At 51.5% G+C, this 23,257-nt stretch overlaps 1 protein-coding gene across 1 annotated transcript; it reads left to right on the plus strand.

Moving 5' to 3' along the window:
• The first annotated feature begins 525 nt into the window (after positions 1–525).
• Positions 526–21,023, plus strand: zcchc9 (zinc finger, CCHC domain containing 9). Its single transcript, XM_079256117.1, has 6 exons — positions 526–598; positions 2,259–2,610; positions 5,950–6,100; positions 6,186–6,278; positions 19,384–19,452; positions 20,725–21,023. The coding sequence occupies exons 2-6, from the start codon at positions 2,275–2,277 to the stop codon at positions 20,835–20,837; spliced, it is 762 nt and encodes a 253-aa protein (XP_079112243.1). The 5' UTR covers positions 526–598; positions 2,259–2,274; the 3' UTR covers positions 20,838–21,023.
• Positions 21,024–23,257: the final 2,234 nt, after the last annotated feature.

Raw genomic sequence — 23,257 nt, forward strand, 5'->3', positions numbered from 1 at the left:
CTCTTCCTCCTTCTCTTCCTTGTCTTCTGTCATCAGCATTAACTGTAATCAGCTGCTGCACCTGCAGAGCCATCCTCCTCCTCCTCCTCCTCTTTCTCATTTCCTTTCCCTCTCTTTCCTTATATCAGCCCTGGACTTTAATGATGTCTTCTTAATATTTCATGTATGATGCGTTATTTTACCATGCTATGAGTCATAATATTAAAAAAAAAAAAAAAAAATATATATATATATATATATATATATATATATATATATATATATATGTATATGTACATAATTTTTATTTTAAAAAGTAAAATATATCTATCAGCAGTATTATAATTAATTAAAATGTGTTTATTTGCATTTGTTTTTTCTCTTTTATTGTAATTCGATTGTCGAATCATTAAAAATAGATTAATTTGATCAAGAAAGTCCCGTTCAGCTTTTCAGCTCAGCTGTGTAGTTCATCATTTGACCTGTGGGGGGACCCTATGGGGGGGGGGGGACGCACACAACACTTGAAGAAGGTGAAAACCAACGCGAATCCGGAGAGGAAGAAGAGCACTTCCGGGGAAAACCTATGGTTAAAACAGGAACTTCTTGAAATAAACAGGTAACGTTGAGCTCGCGTTGATGGTTAAAGTAACATATAGAAAATAAAGAACAGATTCTTAAATGTCGTTTTTTTTTGTTGGAGGAAAGAGATGGTTTAACCCCGAAACACTGGCACATGCTGAAGCCTAACGGCTAGCTGGAAGCGGCTAACGGCTAGCTGATACCGGCTAGCTGATAGCATGATGTCTTTAGCTGATAGCGGCTAGCTGATAGCATGATGGGTTTAGCTGATAGCGGCTAGCTCATAGCGGCTAGGTGATGGCGTGATGATAAATCCTTTCTGAACAATGGAAATTCCTTCTGCTTCATTGTAAGCAGTTTAAAACTTCAGCATGTCAGAGGAATACATTTTCTTGCTGTGTAAATTTTCATGCAACATGTTTTATCAAGTTTTTCTTAATTCATATAATTTATCTCCACACAACTCAGAAATCTGCATTAAATTCTTCTCTGAAGAGAAAATCTGGAGAGCAGGGATTTTAAATGAGGTGCTTCTGGTTTTATAGTCTTGGTTTTCTGAACATTCAGATCTCTTTCTTTAGTTTTGGAAGGATGTGTGGATCTTATTAAAAATTTATTATATTTATTTATATTATTTATTTTGTCACAAAGAATGAGATTTTCTGCCTAATAATTTATTTTATCTGGTTTATGTTATATTCACAAAGATATATTCTTAAAACCAAAGATATTTCATTGGAAAAAATGTTTCTTTGCTCAGGGTTTGGAGTTAAAGCTGGTCCTTTCTGTTTATACAGTAAACAATGTGTTAGGAAAAAAGTTGATATTCTATGTTGGATGTTACAGTGAAGGTAAGATGTATGTATGTTATAATTTCAACATTTCATAAGTTAAATCTGTGAAGTCCGTGCAGACTTAGGGAGAAACATTTTTTGTCTCCACATATCAAGCAGCAGCCTCCGGCGGTAAAAGCTGAGGATACCCTCCGCCTGCAGCCTGGAGAATAGGGCAGGACTGGATGTCCAATGGGCGGGGGGGGTTAAGGTTAATCCTATCAAAATGTTGAGAGGGTTGAGGAGTTAACCCCGCCCAATATCCAGCCCTGCCTCATTCTCCATGCTGCAGCCAAGACCTTCTTAAAGGTAAAGCCAGAAGCTGCAGTTCCCCCTTCATCCACTAAGAAGGCAGCGAGCAGCACAAACCGGTTAGCTCTTAGCAACAGGTGATGGATGTCAATCATCCAAAACCACGCTCACAGCCCCCCCTCCCAGCTCCACCTCTTTACTCATTTTTTTGGAGTCTATTCCAGGAATCGTTGAGGGGCAGGTACACCTGGACAGGTGAGACAAACAACCATTCAGATACCTAGGGACATTTGAGAGTAGCCAGTTAACCCAACATCATGTCTGTGGATGGTGGGAGAACCCAGAGAGAACCCTCATCCTCGGGGACATGGAACATTCCGTTCCAGCCGAGGCTTGAACCAGTGACCTTGCTGTGAGGCCTTAGTGCTAGCCGCTACGCCACCGTGCAGCCTCTTCCACATCGATCCAGCTGTTTGTTCCTAAACAGCTGCTGTTAACTTTTATTTATAGCTTTTCATGTTTAAATCTGGAAGCTGCAGCCTGAATGTCAGAAAACAGCCTTATTATGGGATGAAGAAATCCGTAACTCTCCCTCCTCTTCTTCTGTTTCAGGCTCCGGCTGGTAGTCATGACGAGGTGGGCAAGAGCCAATAATGTCCACCGACACAAACCAGCTGAGGCAACACCCTGGAGGCAGCTGAGAGGAAGAGGAGGAAGTCGGGGTGATGGCGGCGCATCGGACCTGAAGAACACTCTGGCGCTGAAGAAGACCAACCAGAAGAAGAAGGAGTATGTTAGCGAGGACGTGAACGGCTTCCTGGACTATCTGCAGCACAGTGGACAAGTGCTGGACAATGAACCGAGGGGGGCGGGGCTTAGGGAGGAGGTCGAGCAGGCCCTGAAGAAAGACAAGAGAAGGGAGGACAGGAGGATGAAAAGACAGAAGGACAAGAAGAATAAAATGGTGAGTGATGTCACCAGCATCGAGCGCTTCTACGTTCTGTCTATGTCTACTAGACTGTCTGCGTCTCCGTCTGCATCGGTCTGCGTCTCCGTCTGCGTCTCCGTCTGCATCTGTCTGCGTCTCCATCTGCATCTGTCTGCGTCTCCATCTGCATCTGTCTGCGTCTCCGTCTGCATCTGTCTGCGTCTCCGTCTGCATCTGTCTGCGTTTCTGTCTGCGTCTCCGTCTGCATCTGTCTGCGTCTCCGTCTGCATCTGTCTGCGTCTCCGTCTGCATCTGTCTGCGTCTCCGTCTGCATCTGTCTGCGTCTCCATCTGCATCTGTCTGCGTCTCCGTCTGCATCTGTCTGCGTCTCCGTCTGCGTTTCTGTCTGCGTCTCCGTCTGCATCTGTCTGCGTCTCCGTCTGCATCTGTCTGCGTTTCTGTCTGCGTCTCCGTCTGCATCTGTCTGCGTCTCCGTCTGCATCTGTCTGCGTCTCCGTCTGCATCTGTCTGCGTTTCTGTCTGCGTCTCCGTCTGCATCTGTCTGCGTCTCCGTCTGCATCTGTCTGCGTTTCTGTCTGCGTCTCCGTCTGCATCTGTCTGCGTCTCCGTCTGCATCTGTCTGCGTCTCCGTCTGCATCTGTCTGCGTCTCCGTCTGCATCTGTCTGCGTCTCCGTCTGCATCTGTCTGCGTCTCCGTCTGCATCTGTCTGCGTCTCCGTCTGCGTTTCTGTCTGCGTCTCCGTCTGCATCTGTCTGCGTCTCCGTCTGCATCTGTCTGCGTCTCTGTCTGCGTCTCCGTCTGCATCTGTCTGCGTTTCTGTCTGCGTCTCCGTCTGCGTTTCTGTCTGCGTTTCTGTCTGCGTCTCCGTCTGCATCTGTCTGCGTCTCCGTCTGCATCTGTCTGCGTCTCCGTCTGCATCTGTCTGCGTCTCCGTCTGCATATGTCTGCGTCTCCGTCTGCATATGTCTGCGTCTCCGTCTGCGTCTCCGTCTGCATCTGTCTGCGTCTCCGTCTGCATCTGTCTGCGTCTCCGTCTGCATCTGTCTGCGTCTCCGTCTGCTTCTGTCTGCGTCTCCGTCTGCTTCTGTCTGCGTCTCCGTCTGCTTCTGTCTGCGTCTCCGTCTGCATCTGTCTGCGTCTCCGTCTGCATCTGTCTGCGTCTCCGTCTGCTTCTGTCTGCGTCTCCGTCTGCATCTGTCTGCGTCTCCGTCTGCATCTGTCTGCGTCTCCGTCTGCATCTGTCTGCGTCTCCGTCTGCATCTGTCTGCGTCTCCGTCTGCATCTGTCTGCGTCTCCGTCTGCATCTGTCTGCGTCTCCGTCTGCTTCTGTCTGCGTCTCCGTCTGCTTCTGTCTGCGTCTCCGTCTGCATCTGTCTGCGTCTCTGTCTGCGTCTCCATCTGCATCTGTCTGCGTTTCTGTCTGCGTCTCCATCTGCATCTGTCTGCGTTTCTGTCTGCGTCTCCGTCTGCATCTGTCTGCGTCTCCGTCTGCGTCTCCGTCTGCATCTGTCTGCGTCTCCGTCTGCATCTGTCTGCGTCTCCGTCTGCATCTGTCTGCGTCTCCGTCTGCATCTGTCTGCGTCTCCATCTGCATCTGTCTGCGTTTCTGTCTGCGTCTCCATCTGCATCTGTCTGCGTTTCTGTCTGCGTCTCCATCTGCATCTGTCTGCGTTTCTGTCTGCGTCTCCATCTGCATCTGTCTGCGTTTCTGTCTGCGTCTCCGTCTGCATCTGTCTGCATCTGTCTGCGTCTCCGTCTGCATCTGTCTGCGTCTCTGTCTGCGTCTCCATCTGCATCTGTCTGCGTTTCTGTCTGCGTCTCCATCTGCATCTGTCTGCGTTTCTGTCTGCGTCTCCGTCTGCATCTGTCTGCGTCTCCGTCTCCATCTGCATCTGTCTGCGTCTCCGTCTGCATCTGTCTGCGTCTCCGTCTGCATCTGTCTGCGTCTCCGTCTGCATCTGTCTGCGTCTCCGTCTGCATCTGTCTGCGTCTCCGTCTGCATCTGTCTGCGTTTCTGTCTGCGTCTCCATCTGCATCTGTCTGCGTTTCTGTCTGCGTCTCCGTCTGCATCTGTCTGCGTTTCTGTCTGCGTCTCCGTCTGCATCTGTCTGCGTTTCTGTCTGTGTCTCCGTCTGCATCTGTCTGCGTCTCTGTCTGCGTTTCTGTCTGCATCTCCATCTGCATCTGTCTGCGTTTCTGTCTGCGTCTCCGTCTGCATCTGTCTGCGTCTCTGTCTGCATCTGTCTGCGTCTCCATCTGCATCTGTCTGCGTCTCTGTCTGCGTCTGTCTGCATATGTCTGCGTCTCTGTCTGCATCTGTCTGCGTTTCTGTCTGTGTCTCCGTCTGCATCTGTCTGCGTCTCTGTCTGCGTTTCTGTCTGCATCTCCATCTGCATCTGTCTGCGTCTCTGTCTGCGTCTCCATCTGCATCTGTCTGCGTCTCTGTCTGCATCTGTCTGCGTCTCCATCTGCATCTGTCTGCGTCTCTGTCTGCGTCTGTCTGCATATGTCTGCGTCTCTGTCTGCATATGTCTGCGTCTCTGTCTGCGTATGTCTGCGTCTCTGTCTGCGTATGTCTGCGTCTGTCTGCATCTGTCTACGTCTCTGTCTGCATATGTCTGCGTCTCTGTCTGCGTATGTCTGCGTCTGTCTGCATCTGTCTACGTCTCTGTCTGCATCTGTCTGCGTCTCTGTCTGCATATGTCTGCGTCTCTGTCTGCATATGTCTGCGTCTCTGTCTGCATATGTCTGCGTCTCTGTCTGCATATGTCTGCGTCTCTGTCTGCATATGTCTGCGTCTCTGTCTGCATATGTCTGCGTCTCTGTCTGCATATGTCTGCGTCTCTGTCTGCGTCTCTGTCTGCATCTGTCTACGTCTCCGTCTGCATATGTCTGCGTCTCTGTCTGCGTATGTCTACGTCTCTGTCTGCATATGTCTGCGTCTCTGTCTGCATATGTCTGCGTCTCTGTCTGCATATGTCTGCGTCTCTGTCTGCATATGTCTGCGTCTCTGTCTGCATATGTCTGCGTCTCTGTCTGCATATGTCTGCGTCTCTGTCTGCGTCTCTGTCTGCATCTGTCTACGTCTCCGTCTGCATATGTCTGCGTCTCTGTCTGCATATGTCTGCGTCTCTGTCTGCATATGTCTGCGTCTCTGTCTGCATATGTCTGCGTCTCTGTCTGCATATGTCTGCGTCTGTCTGCGTCTCCATTTGGAGACTTGGTTATATCTGTTGACATAATCCGTTCTCATCAACTTGTCTCATCAAGATCACATTTGATCAGATGTATTGATCCCCGCCACCTTTCTGCCATTTTCTTCCTGGCTCCGCCCCCTCACCACGTCTCTTCAGCTCTGCTTCAACTGCAGGAAACCTGGTCATGGATTGGCTGACTGTCCGGAGGCGGACCGAGACCAGGAGATGGGTCGGGGGATCTGCTACCGATGTGGATCCACTGAACATGAAATCCACAAATGCAGAGCTAAGGTGGACCCAGCTCTGGGTGAGAATCTGGACCAAACCTGCAGCTTCTAACAAAGGTCCTGGTCCTGGTCCTGGTCCTGACTCTGACTCTGTGTTTCCTGCAGGTGACTATCCATTCGCTAAGTGTTTCACCTGTGGTCAGACGGGTCACCTGTCTCGGTCCTGTCCTGATAATCCTAAAGGACTCTACGCTGGAGGTACACACACACACACACACACACACACACACACACACCTCCTCTCTGATTGGTCCTCTGCTCTTCGCTCCACGCCTTTTAAATCACATGGTTGATGATGGAGCTAATAATCTGAATTCTAGGGAAATCTCTCTGTGTCGGAGCAGATGAGCTGCTCTGTAGTTCTGGTCCAGGTTCCTGAAGACCGGGCGCCTCACTTGTAAAACCGCCGTACGTACAAAACCCGCCATTGCCAGGCTATTTTCTCCATGGCAACTCTGACCTGCCAAAGCACGTCTGGACAAACAGCGACACCAACAAAGAAGAATGAACCAAAAGCATTTGTGCAAAATAAAAAAAATAAACGTTAAAAGGCCTCGGTGTCGAACGGTGTGGTGGACGCGTGGCGTTCGCCAGCAATACTTGTTCTCTACGTTTTGGTGGAACTGCTTTGTGTTTAATTACCATCACTTCCACTGGAGGCTCCTGTCATCGGAAAAATCTGGAAAGAGCATGACTGCAGAGGAACCAAGCGCTTTCTCCGATCTCTCCATCACCTCCTCCGTGGCTAAACACGTAGACTCCATCACCTCCACCGTGGCTAAACACGTAGACTCCATCACCTCCTCCGTGGCTAAACACGTAGACTCCATCACCTCCTCCGTGGCTAAACACGTAGACTCCATCACCTCCACCGTGGCTAAACACGTAGACTCCATCACCTCCACCGTGGCTAAACACGTAGACTCCATCACCTCCACCGTGGCTAAACACGTAGACTCCATCACCTCCTCCGTGGCTAAACACGTAGACTCCATCACCTCCTCCGTGGCTAAACACGTAGACTCCATCACCTCCACCGTGGCTAAACACGTAGACTCCATCACCTCCACCGTGGCCAAACACGTAGACTCCATCACCTCCACCGTGGCTAAACACGTAGACTCCATCACCTCCACCGTGGCTAAACACGTAGACTCCATCACCTCCACCGTGGCTAAACACGTAGACTCCATCACCTCCACCGTGGCTAAACACGTAGACTCCATCACCTCCTCCGTGGCTAAACACGTAGACTCCATCACCTCCACCGTGGCTAAACACGTAGACTCCATCACCTCCACCGTGGCTAAACACGTAGACTCCATCACCTCCACCGTGGCTAAACACGTAGACTCCATCACCTCCTCCGTGGCTAAACACGTAGACTCCATCACCTCCTCCGTGGCTAAACACGTAGACTCCATCACCTCCACCGTGGCTAAACACGTAGACTCCATCACCTCCTCCGTGGCTAAACACGTAGACTCCATCACCTCCTCCGTGGCTAAACACGTAGACTCCATCACCTCCACCGTGGCTAAACACGTAGACTCCATCACCTCCACCGTGGCTAAACACGTAGACTCCATCACCTCCACCGTGGCTAAACACGTAGACTCCATCACCTCCACCGTGGCTAAACACGTAGACTCCATCACCTCCACCGTGGCTAAACACGTAGACTCCATCACCTCCACCGTGGCTAAACACGTAGACTCCATCACCTCCTCCGTGGCTAAACACGTAGACTCCATCACCTCCACCGTGGCTAAACACGTAGACTCCATCACCTCCACCGTGGCTAAACACGTAGACTCCATCACCTCCTCCGTGGCTAAACACGTAGACTCCATCACCTCCTCCGTGGCTAAACACGTAGACTCCATCACCTCCTCCGTGGCTAAACACGTAGACTCCATCACCTCCTCCGTGGCTAAACACGTAGACTCCATCACCTCCTCCGTGGCTAAACACGTAGACTCCATCACCTCCTCCGTGGCTAAACACGTAGACTCCATCACCTCCTCCGTGGCTAAACACGTAGACTCCATCACCTCCACCGTGGCTAAACACGTAGACTCCATCACCTCCACCGTGGCTAAACACGTAGACTCCATCACCTCCACCGTGGCTAAACACGTAGACTCCATCACCTCCACCGTGGCTAAACACGTAGACTCCATCACCTCCACCGTGGCTAAACACGTAGACTCCATCACCTCCTCCGTGGCTAAACACGTAGACTCCATCACCTCCACCGTGGCTAAACACGTAGACTCCATCACCTCCACCGTGGCTAAACACGTAGACTCCATCACCTCCTCCGTGGCTAAACACGTAGACTCCATCACCTCCACCGTGGCTAAACACGTAGACTCCATCACCTCCTCCGTGGCTAAACACGTAGACTCCATCACCTCCACCGTGGCTAAACACGTAGACTCCATCACCTCCTCCGTGGCTAAACACGTAGACTCCATCACCTCCTCCGTGGCTAAACACGTAGACTCCATCACCTCCTCCGTGGCTAAACACGTAGACTCCATCACCTCCTCCGTGGCTAAACACGTAGACTCCATCACCTCCTCCGTGGCTAAACACGTAGACTCCATCACCTCCTCCGTGGCTAAACACGTAGACTCCATCACCTCCTCCGTGGCTAAACACGTAGACTCCATCACCTCCTCCGTGGCTAAACACGTAGACTCCATCACCTCCTCCGTGGCTAAACACGTAGACTCCATCACCTCCTCCGTGGCTAAACACGTAGACTCCATCACCTCCTCCGTGGCTAAACACGTAGACTCCATCACCTCCACCGTGGCTAAACACGTAGACTCCATCACCTCCTCCGTGGCTAAACACGTAGACTCCATCACCTCCTCCGTGGCTAAACACGTAGACTCCATCACCTCCTCCGTGGCTAAACACGTAGACTCCATCACCTCCACCGTGGCTAAACACGTAGACTCCATCACCTCCACCGTGGCTAAACACGTAGACTCCATCACCTCCACCGTGGCCAAACACGTAGACTCCATCACCTCCACCGTGGCTAAACACGTAGACTCCATCACCTCCACCGTGGCCAAACACGTAGACTCCATCACCTCCACCGTGGCCAAACACGTAGACTCCATCACCTCCACCGTGGCCAAACACGTAGACTCCATCACCTCCTCCGTGGCTAAACACGTAGACTCCATCACCTCCACCGTGGCCAAACACGTAGACTCCATCACCTCCACCGTGGCTAAACACGTAGACTCCATCACCTCCTCCGTGGCTAAACACGTAGACTCCATCACCTCCACCGTGGCTAAACACGTAGACTCCATCACCTCCACCGTGGCTAAACACGTAGACTCCATCACCTCCACCGTGGCTAAACACGTAGACTCCATCACCTCCACCGTGGCTAAACACGTAGACTCCATCACCTCCACCGTGGCTAAACACGTAGACTCCATCACCTCCACCGTGGCTAAACACGTAGACTCCATCACCTCCACCGTGGCTAAACACGTAGACTCCATCACCTCCACCGTGGCCAAACACGTAGACTCCATCACCTCCACCGTGGCCAAACACGTAGACTCCATCACCTCCACCGTGGCTAAACACGTAGACTCCATCACCTCCACCGTGGCCAAACACGTAGACTCCATCACCTCCTCCGTGGCCAAACACGTAGACTCCATCACCTCCTCCGTGGCCAAACACGTAGACTCCATCACCTCCTCCGTGGCTAAACACGTAGACTCCATCACCTCCTCCGTGGCTAAACACGTAGACTCCATCACCTCCTCCGTGGCTAAACACGTAGACTCCATCACCTCCACCGTGGCTAAACACGTAGACTCCATCACCTCCACCGTGGCTAAACACGTAGACTCCATCACCTCCACCGTGGCTAAACACGTAGACTCCATCACCTCCACCGTGGCTAAACACGTAGACTCCATCACCTCCACCGTGGCTAAACACGTAGACTCCATCACCTCCACCGTGGCTAAACACGTAGACTCCATCACCTCCTCCGTGGCTAAACACGTAGACTCCATCACCTCCACCGTGGCTAAACACGTAGACTCCATCACCTCCACCGTGGCTAAACACGTAGACTCCATCACCTCCACCGTGGCCAAACACGTAGACTCCATCACCTCCACCGTGGCCAAACACGTAGACTCCATCACCTCCACCGTGGCCAAACACGTAGACTCCATCACCTCCACCGTGGCCAAACACGTAGACTCCATCACCTCCACCGTGGCCAAACACGTAGACTCCATCACCTCCACCGTGGCCAAACACGTAGACTCCATCACCTCCACCGTGGCCAAACACGTAGACTCCATCACCTCCACCGTGGCCAAACACGTAGACTCCATCACCTCCACCGTGGCCAAACACGTAGACTCCATCACCTCCACCGTGGCCAAACACGTAGACTCCATCACCTCCTCCGTGGCCAAACACGTAGACTCCATCACCTCCTCCGTGGCCAAACACGTAGACTCCATCACCTCCTCCGTGGCCAAACACGTAGACTCCATCACCTCCTCCGTGGCCAAACACGTAGACTCCATCACCTCCTCCGTGGCCAAACACGTAGACTCCATCACCTCCACCGTGGCCAAACACGTAGACTCCATCACCTCCACCGTGGCCAAACACGTAGACTCCATCACCTCCACCGTGGCCAAACACGTAGACTCCATCACCTCCACCGTGGCCAAACACGTAGACTCCATCACCTCCACCGTGGCCAAACACGTAGACTCCATCACCTCCACCGTGGCCAAACACGTAGACTCCATCACCTCCACCGTGGCCAAACACGTAGACTCCATCACCTCCACCGTGGCCAAACACGTAGACTCCATCACCTCCACCGTGGCCAAACACGTAGACTCCATCACCTCCACCGTGGCCAAACACGTAGACTCCATCACCTCCTCCGTGGCCAAACACGTAGACTCCATCACCTCCTCCGTGGCCAAACACGTAGACTCCATCACCTCCTCCGTGGCCAAACACGTAGACTCCATCACCTCCTCCGTGGCCAAACACGTAGACTCCATCACCTCCTCCGTGGCCAAACACGTAGACTCCATCACCTCCTCCGTGGCCAAACACGTAGACTCCATCACCTCCTCCGTGGCCAAACACGTAGACTCCATCACCTCCTCCGTGGCCAAACACGTAGACTCCATCACCTCCTCCGTGGCCAAACACGTAGACTCCATCACCTCCTCCGTGGCCAAACACGTAGACTCCATCACCTCCTCCGTGGCCAAACACGTAGACTCCATCACCTCCTCCGTGGCCAAACACGTAGACTCCATCACCTCCTCCGTGGCCAAACACGTAGACTCCATCACCTCCTCCGTGGCCAAACACGTAGACTCCATCACCTCCTCCGTGGCCAAACACGTAGACTCCATCACCTCCTCCGTGGCCAAACACGTAGACTCCATCACCTCCTCCGTGGCCAAACACGTAGACTCCATCACCTCCTCCGTGGCCAAACACGTAGACTCCATCACCTCCTCCGTGGCCAAACACGTAGACTCCATCACCTCCTCCGTGGCCAAACACGTAGACTCCATCACCTCCTCCGTGGCCAAACACGTAGACTCCATCACCTCCTCCGTGGCCAAACACGTAGACTCCATCACCTCCTCCGTGGCCAAACACGTAGACTCCATCACCTCCTCCGTGGCCAAACACGTAGACTCCATCACCTCCTCCGTGGCCAAACACGTAGACTCCATCACCTCCTCCGTGGCCAAACACGTAGACTCCATCACCTCCTCCGTGGCCAAACACGTAGACTCCATCACCTCCTCCGTGGCCAAACACGTAGACTCCATCACCTCCTCCGTGGCCAAACACGTAGACTCCATCACCTCCTCCGTGGCCAAACACGTAGACTCCATCACCTCCTCCGTGGCCAAACACGTAGACTCCATCACCTCCTCCGTGGCCAAACACGTAGACTCCATCACCTCCTCCGTGGCCAAACACGTAGACTCCATCACCTCCTCCGTGGCCAAACACGTAGACTCCATCACCTCCTCCGTGGCCAAACACGTAGACTCCATCACCTCCTCCGTGGCCAAACACGTAGACTCCATCACCTCCTCCGTGGCCAAACACGTAGACTCCATCACCTCCTCCGTGGCCAAACACGTAGACTCCATCACCTCCTCCGTGGCCAAACACGTAGACTCCATCACCTCCTCCGTGGCCAAACACGTAGACTCCATCACCTCCTCCGTGGCCAAACACGTAGACTCCATCACCTCCTCCGTGGCCAAACACGTAGACTCCATCACCTCCTCCGTGGCCAAACACGTAGACTCCATCACCTCCTCCGTGGCCAAACACGTAGACTCCATCACCTCCTCCGTGGCCAAACACGTAGACTCCATCACCTCCTCCGTGGCCAAACACGTAGACTCCATCACCTCCTCCGTGGCCAAACACGTAGACTCCATCACCTCCTCCGTGGCCAAACACGTAGACTCCATCACCTCCTCCGTGGCCAAACACGTAGACTCCATCACCTCCTCCGTGGCCAAACACGTAGACTCCATCACCTCCTCCGTGGCCAAACACGTAGACTCCATCACCTCCTCCGTGGCCAAACACGTAGACTCCATCACCTCCTCCGTGGCCAAACACGTAGACTCCATCACCTCCTCCGTGGCTAAACACGTAGACTCCATCACCTCCTCCGTGGCTAAACACGTAGACTCCATCACCTCCTCCGTGGCTAAACACGTAGACTCCATCACCTCCTCCGTGGCTAAACACGTAGACTCCATCACCTCCACCGTGGCTAAACACGTAGACTCCATCACCTCCACCGTGGCTAAACACGTAGACTCCATCACCTCCTCCGTGGCTAAACACCTAGACTCCATCACCTCCTCCGTGGCTAAACACCTAGACTCCATCACCTCCACCGTGGCTAAACACGTAGACTCCATCACCTCCACCGTGGCTAAACACGTAGACTCCATCACCTCCACCGTGGCCAAACACGTAGACTCCATCACCTCCACCGTGGCCAAACACGTAGACTCCATCACCTCCTCCGTGGCCAAACACGTAGACTCCATCACCTCCACCGTGGCTAAACACGTAGACTCCATCACCTCCACCGTGGCTAAACACGTAGACTCCATCACCTCCTCCGTGGCTAAACACGTAGACTCCATCACCTCCTCCGTGGCTAAACACGTAGACTCCATCACCTCCTCCGTGGCTAAACACGTAGACTCCATCACCTCCACCGTGGCTAAACACGTAGACTCCATCACCTCCTCCGTGGCTAAACACGTAGACTCCATCACCTCCTCCGTGGCTAAACACGTAGACTCCATCACCTCCTCCGTGGCTAAACACGTAGACTCCATCACCTCCTCCGTGGCTAAACACGTAGACTCCATCACCTCCACCGTGGCTAAACACGTAGACTCCATCACCTCCTCCGTGGCTAAACACGTAGACTCCATCACCTCCTCCGTGGCTAAACACGTAGACTCCATCACCTCCTCCGTGGCTAAACACGTAGACTCCATCACCTCCTCCGTGGCTAAACACGTAGACTCCATCACCTCCACCGTGGCTAAACACGTAGACTCCATCACCTCCACCGTGGCTAAACACGTAGACTCCATCACCTCCACCGTGGCTAAACACGTAGACTCCATCACCTCCACCGTGGCTAAACACGTAGACTCCATCACCTCCTCCGTGGCTAAACACGTAGACTCCATCACCTCCTCCGTGGCTAAACACGTAGACTCCATCACCTCCTCCGTGGCTAAACACGTAGACTCCATCACCTCCACCGTGGCTAAACACGTAGACTCCATCACCTCCACCGTGGCTAAACACGTAGACTCCATCACCTCCACCGTGGCTAAACACGTAGACTCCATCACCTCCTCCGTGGCTAAACACGTAGACTCCATCACCTCCACCGTGGCTAAACACGTAGACTCCATCACCTCCACTGTTATAGTGTGTAACATATAGTAGTTATACCACGCCGTGGTCCCGACCGGTTAAGGCAGGGGTTGACAAACTTTTTTCATCGAGGGCCACATGTATAAAAATATACAAGGGACTGGGCCACTTACTAGAAATTAGCTATATAGCCTTTACTTTAGCGTATTAAAGTTAGAAAAATCAATTAAAAGTGGACAAATATGTTATCATTTTGAATATAATTGAAAACAGAACTGCCTTCATCACAGCTTTCCATACATGGATATTAACTGATTTATTCAGAAAAAGCTTTGGTAGCTCATTCTTAGCAGCCTCAGATTTCTTCTTAGACAGAAGATTTACAGTACAGAGAAAAAACAAAGTGGAAAATGGGACAGCGACATTTCAAGCTTGTTATTTAAGTTATTAGGGTTAGCAACACACCTATTAACGTTCGTTTGAAACGGTTATCAACATTAACAGACTGAACTGGACTTAATAACAGGAGTGCATGTAATTTTAGCAAATTATTCTGGTGGGTATGCAAATCGGGCCATCCAGCTGCGGTGCTGCTCCGACGCCATTCGTGCCAAAAATCTGAACAAATTCACTTGATCAAGGAGCAAATCTTCATCAGATGAGATCAGCTGACTTTGCGTGTGCAGTGTGTGCACTGTGCACAACAGTGTGTACTCTGTGTGTTAACAAGAAAAACGCATATAAGAAAATGGTGCGCAAAAGCAGGGTAGCGACAGAATGAATGCGCATTATTGATATTTGTCGCATGTGTAGCCTACCTGTACATGCATGCTTATTAGTACACGGTACTGTGGAATATATTTTACTCACGTAAAGCTTGAACGGCATTGCACTCAGTGGGAGCAGTGATGCTGCGCTTTGGACTGAAGGATGGCTGGTAGGTCTGGAGTAAACTTCGTGGTTGAGATGCGAAGGACATCATGGAGATAGCTGTCGGTTATTTTGGTTCTCATTCTGCCTTTGTTCAGTGTTAACAGAGAAAATGTTTGCTCACATATGTATGTTGAGCCAAACAGACTGATCATTCTTTTCGCGTCTCGTCTCATCAGAGGAAACTTTTCCTTTTCCAAGCTCCGGTAGAACTCGGGGCGGGAAAGATGCTGATGTTGATTCTTCAGAGAATCATCACACTGGATTTCGATGAGTTCTAATTGCAGATTCTCTTCAACTTCTTCGGCATCCACCAAGAAAGGAGTCGCAAATAGCTTCATTTCTTTTTCAATGACAGAAAAATCCTGGAAGCGCTGTCTGAATTCTGTTGGGAGACATGTAATCACAGACACGTATTTCCCTTCTTTAGCAGTGGAAGCAGTTCTGATCTCGGACAGTGCGGGGAAGTGCACAACGTTGAAGTTGCGCAGTTGTGTCTCAAAGAGATTGAGCTTCACACAAAATGCTTTCATGTGCGCATAAAGTTGTGGTACAAGCTGCTGTTTTCCTTGTAGGCTCTTGCTCAGGGTGGTGAAATGATCAGTAAGATCAACTAAAAATGCTAGGTCTGCCAACCACAGAGGGTCATTCAGCTCATGAAGTGGTCGGTCCTTCTCTTTCAAAAACTGGTCAATTTCTGACCTCAGGGAGTAAAAACGCTTCAGCACAGCGCCGCGGCTTAGCCAGCGCACATCCGCGTGGTAGAGTAGATCCCCATACTCAGCATCCACATCAGAAAGGAAAGCCTGAAATTCTCTGTGGTACAGTCCTCTTGCACGAATTATATGAACAGTTTTCACAACTGTGTTCATTCCATCTCCAAGATCTACTGTCTTGGCACAAAGGGCTTCTTGGTGAACAATACAGTGCAGCCTCTCCTCCGGTCTCTTTCACCTTGGCGCACATCAGAGATGCCATTCCTTTGTGTGCACCTGCCATAGCTGGAGCCCCGTCTGTGGTAACTCCACAAAGCTTGTCCCATTTAAGTCCTGTTTTGTCAATTGAGTCTGACACAGCTTCAAAAATATCCATACCCGTTGTTGTGCCTTTTAGACTCTTAAGATCGAGCAGCTCTTCTGTAACTCCAAAGTTCTCGTCCACTCCTCGCAAAAATATTAGCAGCTGTGCGGTGTCTGTGGCATCAGTGCTCTCATCGCATGCGATGGAGTAAAAATCAGAAGAACTAGCTTTATCAGACAGTTGCAGTTTAATGTTGGCTGGCAAGTCTTCAATGCGTCGCATAACTGTATTTCTGGAAATGCTGATGTTGTTGAACTCCTGCACTTTTTCCGGGCACATTATTTCGGCGACTTTAACGAGGCAGTGTTTTATAAGGTCTCCATCTGAAAAAGGCTTGCCATGTCTTGCGATGAGTTGGGCAACGTCATAGCTGGCTATTGTAGCCCTTTCCTGGACTTTTTGAGCACGAAAAAATACTGTTGCTGAGCCTGCAGGTTAGCTACCATTTGCTTTACTTTCTGTTCTCGCTCAGCACCAGTGTCAGATGCATAGGCCTGATGTTTGGCCTCATAATGACGTCGTACATTATACTCTTTCATAACTGCCACCGTTTCAGTGCAGATCAAACAGCCGCACTTCCCCTTACATTCTTTGAAGAAATATTCACTCTCCCACCGTGTCCGAAATTTTCTGCACAAACTTTCTACCTTTTGCTTCTTTGGTTCTGCCATGTTGAGCAATTTGGGGTAAATTTCTTCTCTGCTTCTTTGACCTCTGGTCCTTTTTGCTGGAGCAACTGCCTTGATCAACAGTAGCTCCCCCTGGTGTTAAAACTGAGAAGTGCAATACACTCAGGCAAAAGTTGAAGCGTGGGCCATGTTCTATTCTATTTTTAAAAATTCAAGCCGGCCAATTAAAAATGGACGGCAGGCTGCAGTTGGCCCGCGGGCTGTAGTGTGGACACCCCTGGGTTATGGGCTTAGTAGTTATACTACGCCGTGGTCCCGGCCGGTTAAGGGCTTAGTAGTTATACTACGCCGTGGTCCCGACCGGTTAAGGGCTTAGTAGTTATACTACGCCGTGGTCCCGGCCGGTTAAGGGCTTAGTAGTTCTACTACGCCGTGGTCCCGGCCGGTTATGGGCTTAGTAGTTATACTACGCCGTGGTCCCGGCCGGTTAAGGGCTTAGTAGTTCTACTATGCCGTGGTCCCGGCCGGTTAAGGGCTTAGTAGTTCTACTACGCCGTGGTCCCGACCGGTTAAGGGCTTAGTAGTTATACTACGCCGTGGTCCCGGCCGGTTAAGGGCTTAGTAGTTATACTACGCCGTGGTCCCGGCCGGTTAAGGGCTTAGTAGTTCTACTACGCCGTGGTCCCGGCCGGTTAAGGGCTTAGTAGTTCTACTACGCCGTGGTCCCGGCCGGTTAAGGGCTTAGTAGTTATACTACGCCGTGGTCCCGGCCGGTTAAGGGCTTAGTAGTTCTACTACGCCGTGGTCCCGGTCGGTTAAGGGCTTAGTAGTTATACTACGCCGTGGTCCCGGCCGGTTAAGGGCTTAGTAGTTATACTACGCCGTGGTCCCGGCCGGTTAAGGGCTTAGTAGTTATACTACGCCGTGGTCCCGGCCGGTTAAGGGCTTCGTAGTTATACTACGCCGTGGTCCCGGCCGGTTAAGGGCTTCGTAGTTATACTACGCCGTGGTCCCGGCCGGTTAAGGGCTTAGTAGTTCTACTACGCCGTGGTCCCGGCCGGTTAAGGGCTTAGTAGTTCTACTACGCCGTGGTCCCGGCCGGTTAAGGGCTTAGTAGTTCTACTACGCCGTGGTCCCGGCCGGTTAAGGGCTTAGTAGTTCTACTACGCCGTGGTCCCGGCCGGTTAAGGGCTTAGTAGTACAAAGCCCTTTAATAAAAATGTTTTATTATTTCAGATCTAAAACGTTACTTTGAGTGTTTTCTCAATTTTTTTTGAGTATAAACAAAAGTGAATGCTTTCCCATTGAGGATGCTGCTAAATTAGTCCCCCTGGCACACTACCATTTCCATTGGACCTCTACAGGTTTCGATACTTGGGTGTCAATATTTCTCGGTCTCTTCCCAGCCTTCATAAATATAACTTCATCAAATTGTGGAGAAAGTAAAATCAGGCTTCCTGCGCTGGAACTTTTTCCATCATGAGCATTGTTCCCAGATTTCTGTTCCTCTTCCAAGGAACAAAAACTTTTTTTTTAATCAAATACTCTCAAAGTTTATCTGGGCTGGAAAACATCCAGTACTGCAGAAGAGTCTGCAGGATGGAGGCCTTGCAGTGCCCAACTTTATGTATTATTGGGCAGCCAGTTTACAAACAATCCGAGCTTGATGCATCTCCTCTGATCTGGACTGGTATAGAATGGAGGAGTAAACTTCCAGTTATGGCCTCCTCTGGCCTCTTGTCCAAGCCTTATTAAAAACCCCGTCCTACTGTCTTCTTGAAAATTCTGAAACAGTTGAGGCATCATTTCCAGCTTTATGCTCCTTACCCACCAGGCCCTGTTTGTAACTTGTTGCTTTTTGGTGGTTTGATGCAACGTTTACCATTGAGGGAGGGTTCTGGTGAATGTCTGACTGATACCGCTATTTCCAGGGCTGCTTCGCCACTTTCACAGAACTTCCACCCCCAGTCTCAGGTTGGAGTGGGGGTGGCTCAGGGTGGGTGTGGTAGGGAGGTGGGGCGGGCACTGGACTGCGGCGGGCGGCTGTCTGGGTTGGCCCTGCTCTCCCTGGTGCTGGGCCAGGTCTTCCCTGGGGGGCTGGGTGACTCTTGGGCACATGGGGTCCTGGGCTCTGTCCCTAACTTTAGGAGGGGGTGGGCTTGTATTTGCCTGATCACCTAACATAACTCATCCCTAATATATAGTAAACACATACCCACACCTCTACACACATACATACCTAGTTAAACAACTACTCCCCTACACACACACACACACACACACACACACACACACACACACACGCACGTTACTGTACATATACTGGCTGCTGCTCTGTCTGTAGTTACTTCTGGTTTTTACTCAGGATGTCTGTTGTGTTTTCTTTGAAACTTTAGATGCTTGATTCTCTAAAAATGGAAGATTTCTGGAGAGAAGACGTGGCAGTTGCTGTGCCTTGTTTTCTTCTTTTCTTTTTCTTTCTTTCCATCATTTTTTTCTTCCTCATCCTTTCTCTCTATATCTATTTTATTAATCAAAGATATTTATTATGTAATTTATTTATTTATTTTTTTAAAAAGATAAATTTTCTCTGCGTCTGACATGTTGGAAGTGTTTCTGTTGCATTCCAGGCTTCTGCTGGACCCGACTGGATCTCAGTAAAACTTCTCTGTTTGCAGGTGGCAGCTGTCGGCTTTGTGGATCGGTGGAACATTTCCAGAAGGATTGTCCGGATCATCAGGCTTCAGGTCCGTTGCTGCATGTTGGTTGTTCTGAGCATGGAAACCAGAACAGCTGATTCATGTTGAAGTAACACGAAGTGTCATGTTCACCTGAAAGAAGTTTAGGATGGGTGGATGGGCAGATGGATTGATGGATGGATGAAGGATGGATTGATGGATAGATAGATGGATGGATGATGGAATGATGGATGGATGGATGGGTGGATGGATGATGGATGGATGACGGATGGGTGGATGATGATGGATGAAGGATGGATGGATGAAGGATGGATGGATGGATGGATGGATGATGGAGGATGGATGGATGGATGGAGGATGGATGGATGGATGATGGAGGATGGATGGATGGATGAAGGATGGATGGATGGATGATGGATGGATGAAGGATGGATGGGTGGATGGATGGGTGGATGGATGATGGATGGATGGATGGATGGATGAAGAATGGATGGATGGATGAAGGATGGATGGATGGGTGGATGGATGGATGGATGGATGGATGAAGGATGGATGGGTGGATGAATGGATGGATGGGTGGATGGATGGATGGATGATGGATGGATGGGTGGATGGATGAAGGATGGATGGGTGGATGGATGATGGAGGATGGATGAAGGATGGATGGGTGGATGGATGGATGGATGGATGAAGGATGGATGGGTGGATGGATGATGGACGGATGAAGGATGGGTGGATGGATGATGGAGGATGGATGATGGATGGATGGGTGGATGGATGATGGACGGATGAAGGATGGGTGGATGGATGATGGACGGATGAAGGATGGGTGGATGGAGGATGGATGAAGGATGGATGATGGGTGGATGGATGATGGATGGGTGGATGGATGATGGACGGATGAAGGATGGGTGGATGGATGGGAGGATGGATGAAGGATGGATGAAGGATGGGTGGATGGATGATGGAGGATGGATGAAGGATGGATGATGGATGGATGGGTGGATGGATGATGGATGGGTGGATGGATGATGGACGGATGAAGGATGGGTGGATGGATGGGAGGATGGATGAAGGATGGATGATGGATGGATGGGTGGATGGATGATGGACGGATGAAGGATGGGTGGATGGATGATGGAGGATGGATGAAGGATGGATGATGGGTGGATGGATGATGGACGGATGAAGGATGGGTGGATGGATGATGGACGGATGAAGGATGGATGATGGATGGATGGGTGGATGGATGATGGATGGGTAATGACTGGAGACCAGATTCCTGATGTCCTGGGTGACGGCTGTCCTGTCGTCCTCCAGCTCGCTCCGTCACCGTCGGCTGGTTGTCCAACAACATGAGCGCCGACCACGAAGACGTCTCCATCCCCGTCAGGACGTCCAGACCCAAACTCTCAAAAGTGGTGACGTTCTGATTGGTGGACTCCAGTCCAGTGTGAGCTGGACTCCTGTCTGGACCTGAGAAGGACCAGGACTGAGGACTTGGTCTCCAGGTTTAGAGGTCTCTGAGACCCCGTCAGGACTGGAGACACGATCTGGTCAAAGACTCTAACTGCATTCTGAAATGTTTTTCACTCAAATAAAGTTTGATTTTAACACTTCATCGCCTCCACCACCGTCCTCTTCATCGCCCCCACCACCGTCCTCTTCATCGCCCCCACCACCGTCCTCTTCATCGCCTCCACCACCGTCCTCTTCATCGCCCCCACCACCGTCCTCTTCATCGCCTCCACCACCGTCCTCTTCATCGCCTCCACCACCGTCCTCTTCATCGCCTCCACCACCGTCCTCTTCATCGCCTCCACCACCGTCCTCTTCATCGCCTCCACCACCGTCCTCTTCATCGCCCCCACCACCGTCCTCTTCATCGCCCCCACCACCGTCCTCTTCATCGCCTCCGCCACCGTCCTCTTCATCGCCTCCGCCACCGTCCTCTTCATCGCCTCCACCACCGTCCTCTTCATCGCCTCCACCACCGTCCTCTTCATCGCCCCCACCACCGTCCTCTTCATCGCCTCCACCACCGTCCTCTTCATCGCCCCCACCACCGTCCTCTTCATCGCCCCCACCACCGTCCTCTTCATCGCCCCCACCACCGTCCTCTTCATCGCCCCCACCACCGTCCTCTTCATCGCCCCCACCACCGTCCTCTTCATCGCCTCCACCACCGTCCTCTTCATCGCCTCCACCACCGTCCTCTTCATCGCCTCCACCACCGTCCTCTTCATCGCCTCCACCACCGTCCTCTTCATCGCCTCCACCACCGTCCTCTTCATCGCCTCCACCACCGTCCTCTTCATCGCCTCCACCACCGTCCTCTTCATCGCCCCCACCACCGTCCTCTTCATCGCCTCCACCACCGTCCTCTTCATCGCCTCCACCACCGTCCTCTTCATCGCCTCCACCACCGTCCTCTTCATCGCCTCCACCACCGTCCTCTTCATCGCCCCCACCACCGTCCTCTTCATCGCCTCCACCACCGTCCTCTTCATCGCCTCCACCACCGTCCTCTTCATCGCCTCCACCACCGTCCTCTTCATCGCCCCCACCACCGTCCTCTTCATCGCCCCCACCACCGTCCTCTTCATCGCCCCCACCACCGTCCTCTTCATCGCCCCCACCACCGTCCTCTTCATCGCCTCCACCACCGTCCTCTTCATCACCCCCACCACCGTCCTCTTCATCGCCCCCACCACCGTCCTCTTCATCGCCCCCACCACCGTCCTCTTCATCGCCCCCACCACCGTCCTCTTCATCGCCCCCACCACCGTCCTCTTCATCGCCCCCACCACCGTCCTCTTCATCGCCCCCACCACCGTCCTCTTCATCGCCCCCACCACCGTCCTCTTCATCGCCTCCACCACCGTCCTCTTCATCGCCCCCACCACCGTCCTCTTCATCGTGTCTCCCTGGGCTGTAATGTGAGAACTGAACCACTTGGGGTCAGTGTTTGATCAGGTCTGAGCTGCGGCCGCCCTGTGAAGGTATCTGGCTTTCCTGGACCAGGACTGAGCTGCAGGATGTGTCCTCTGAATCTAAGACGTCCTCTGTGATTTTGACTGTTCCAGCGTTCAGCTGACTCTGGGTGTCTGAGCAGCTCTAATTGGTTCATGGCCTGGACTTTGTCAGAAACTGGACCTGAACCGATGTGTCAGCAGATGAGGGGGTGTCTGGAGGAAGTCTCAGGGTTTGACGTGTCCCAGACACTCTGTCCAGGTTTACTATTAATAGATCCAATGGTCTCCCCTAGACCCTGAAGGACACTTACTGATGATGTAAACTGGATCTTGGAAACCATGTTTGTCCCACAGCAGACATAAAACCGGATTCAGAGCATGAGAAAGTCCTGGAACTGTCAGAGCTGGTCCAACCGGATTGTGGGACGAGCCAAGACCTAATGTTTTGTCAGATCCCCACATGCTGGACCGGGTTCCTCCTAAGACATGTTCTCATGAAAAACCTGGATTCAAGTCCTGAATAAAGCTCTGTGACTTGACTGAAATCTGGATCCAGCTGCAGAGTGTAAACCTGATTAAAATGTCCCAACCAAAGAACCAGGTCCACCAGTGGTCTCAGTCCATGACAGGCAGCAATTACCTTGGATCATTTGGTCTGGAATTGACGTAAAATCTCCCGATATGTTGCAGGACACAGGACATGTTATAGGACACAATATAGGACACAGGACATGATAAAGGACATGTTGCAGGACACAGGACATGTTATAGGACACAGGACATGATAAAGGACACGTTGCAGGACACAGGACATGTTATAGGACACAGGACATGATAAAGGACACGTTGCAGGACACAGGACATGTTATAGGACACAA

The sequence above is a fragment of the Telmatherina bonti genome, assembly GCF_933228915.1.
Source record: "Telmatherina bonti genome assembly, chromosome: 17".
NCBI lineage: Eukaryota > Metazoa > Chordata > Actinopteri > Atheriniformes > Telmatherinidae > Telmatherina > Telmatherina bonti.

Excerpts from the sequence above, each read along its gene's own strand:
- zcchc9 (XM_079256117.1), top strand. The coding sequence starts at position 2,275 with ATGACGAGGTGGGCAAGAGCCAATAATGTCCACCGACACAAACCAGCT. Across the intron at positions 2,611-5,949 it reads AGGACAAGAAGAATAAAATG|CTCTGCTTCAACTGCAGGAA; the intron begins GTGAGTGATGTC and ends ACGTCTCTTCAG. Across the intron at positions 6,279-19,383 it reads TAAAGGACTCTACGCTGGAG|GTGGCAGCTGTCGGCTTTGT; the intron begins GTACACACACAC and ends CTCTGTTTGCAG.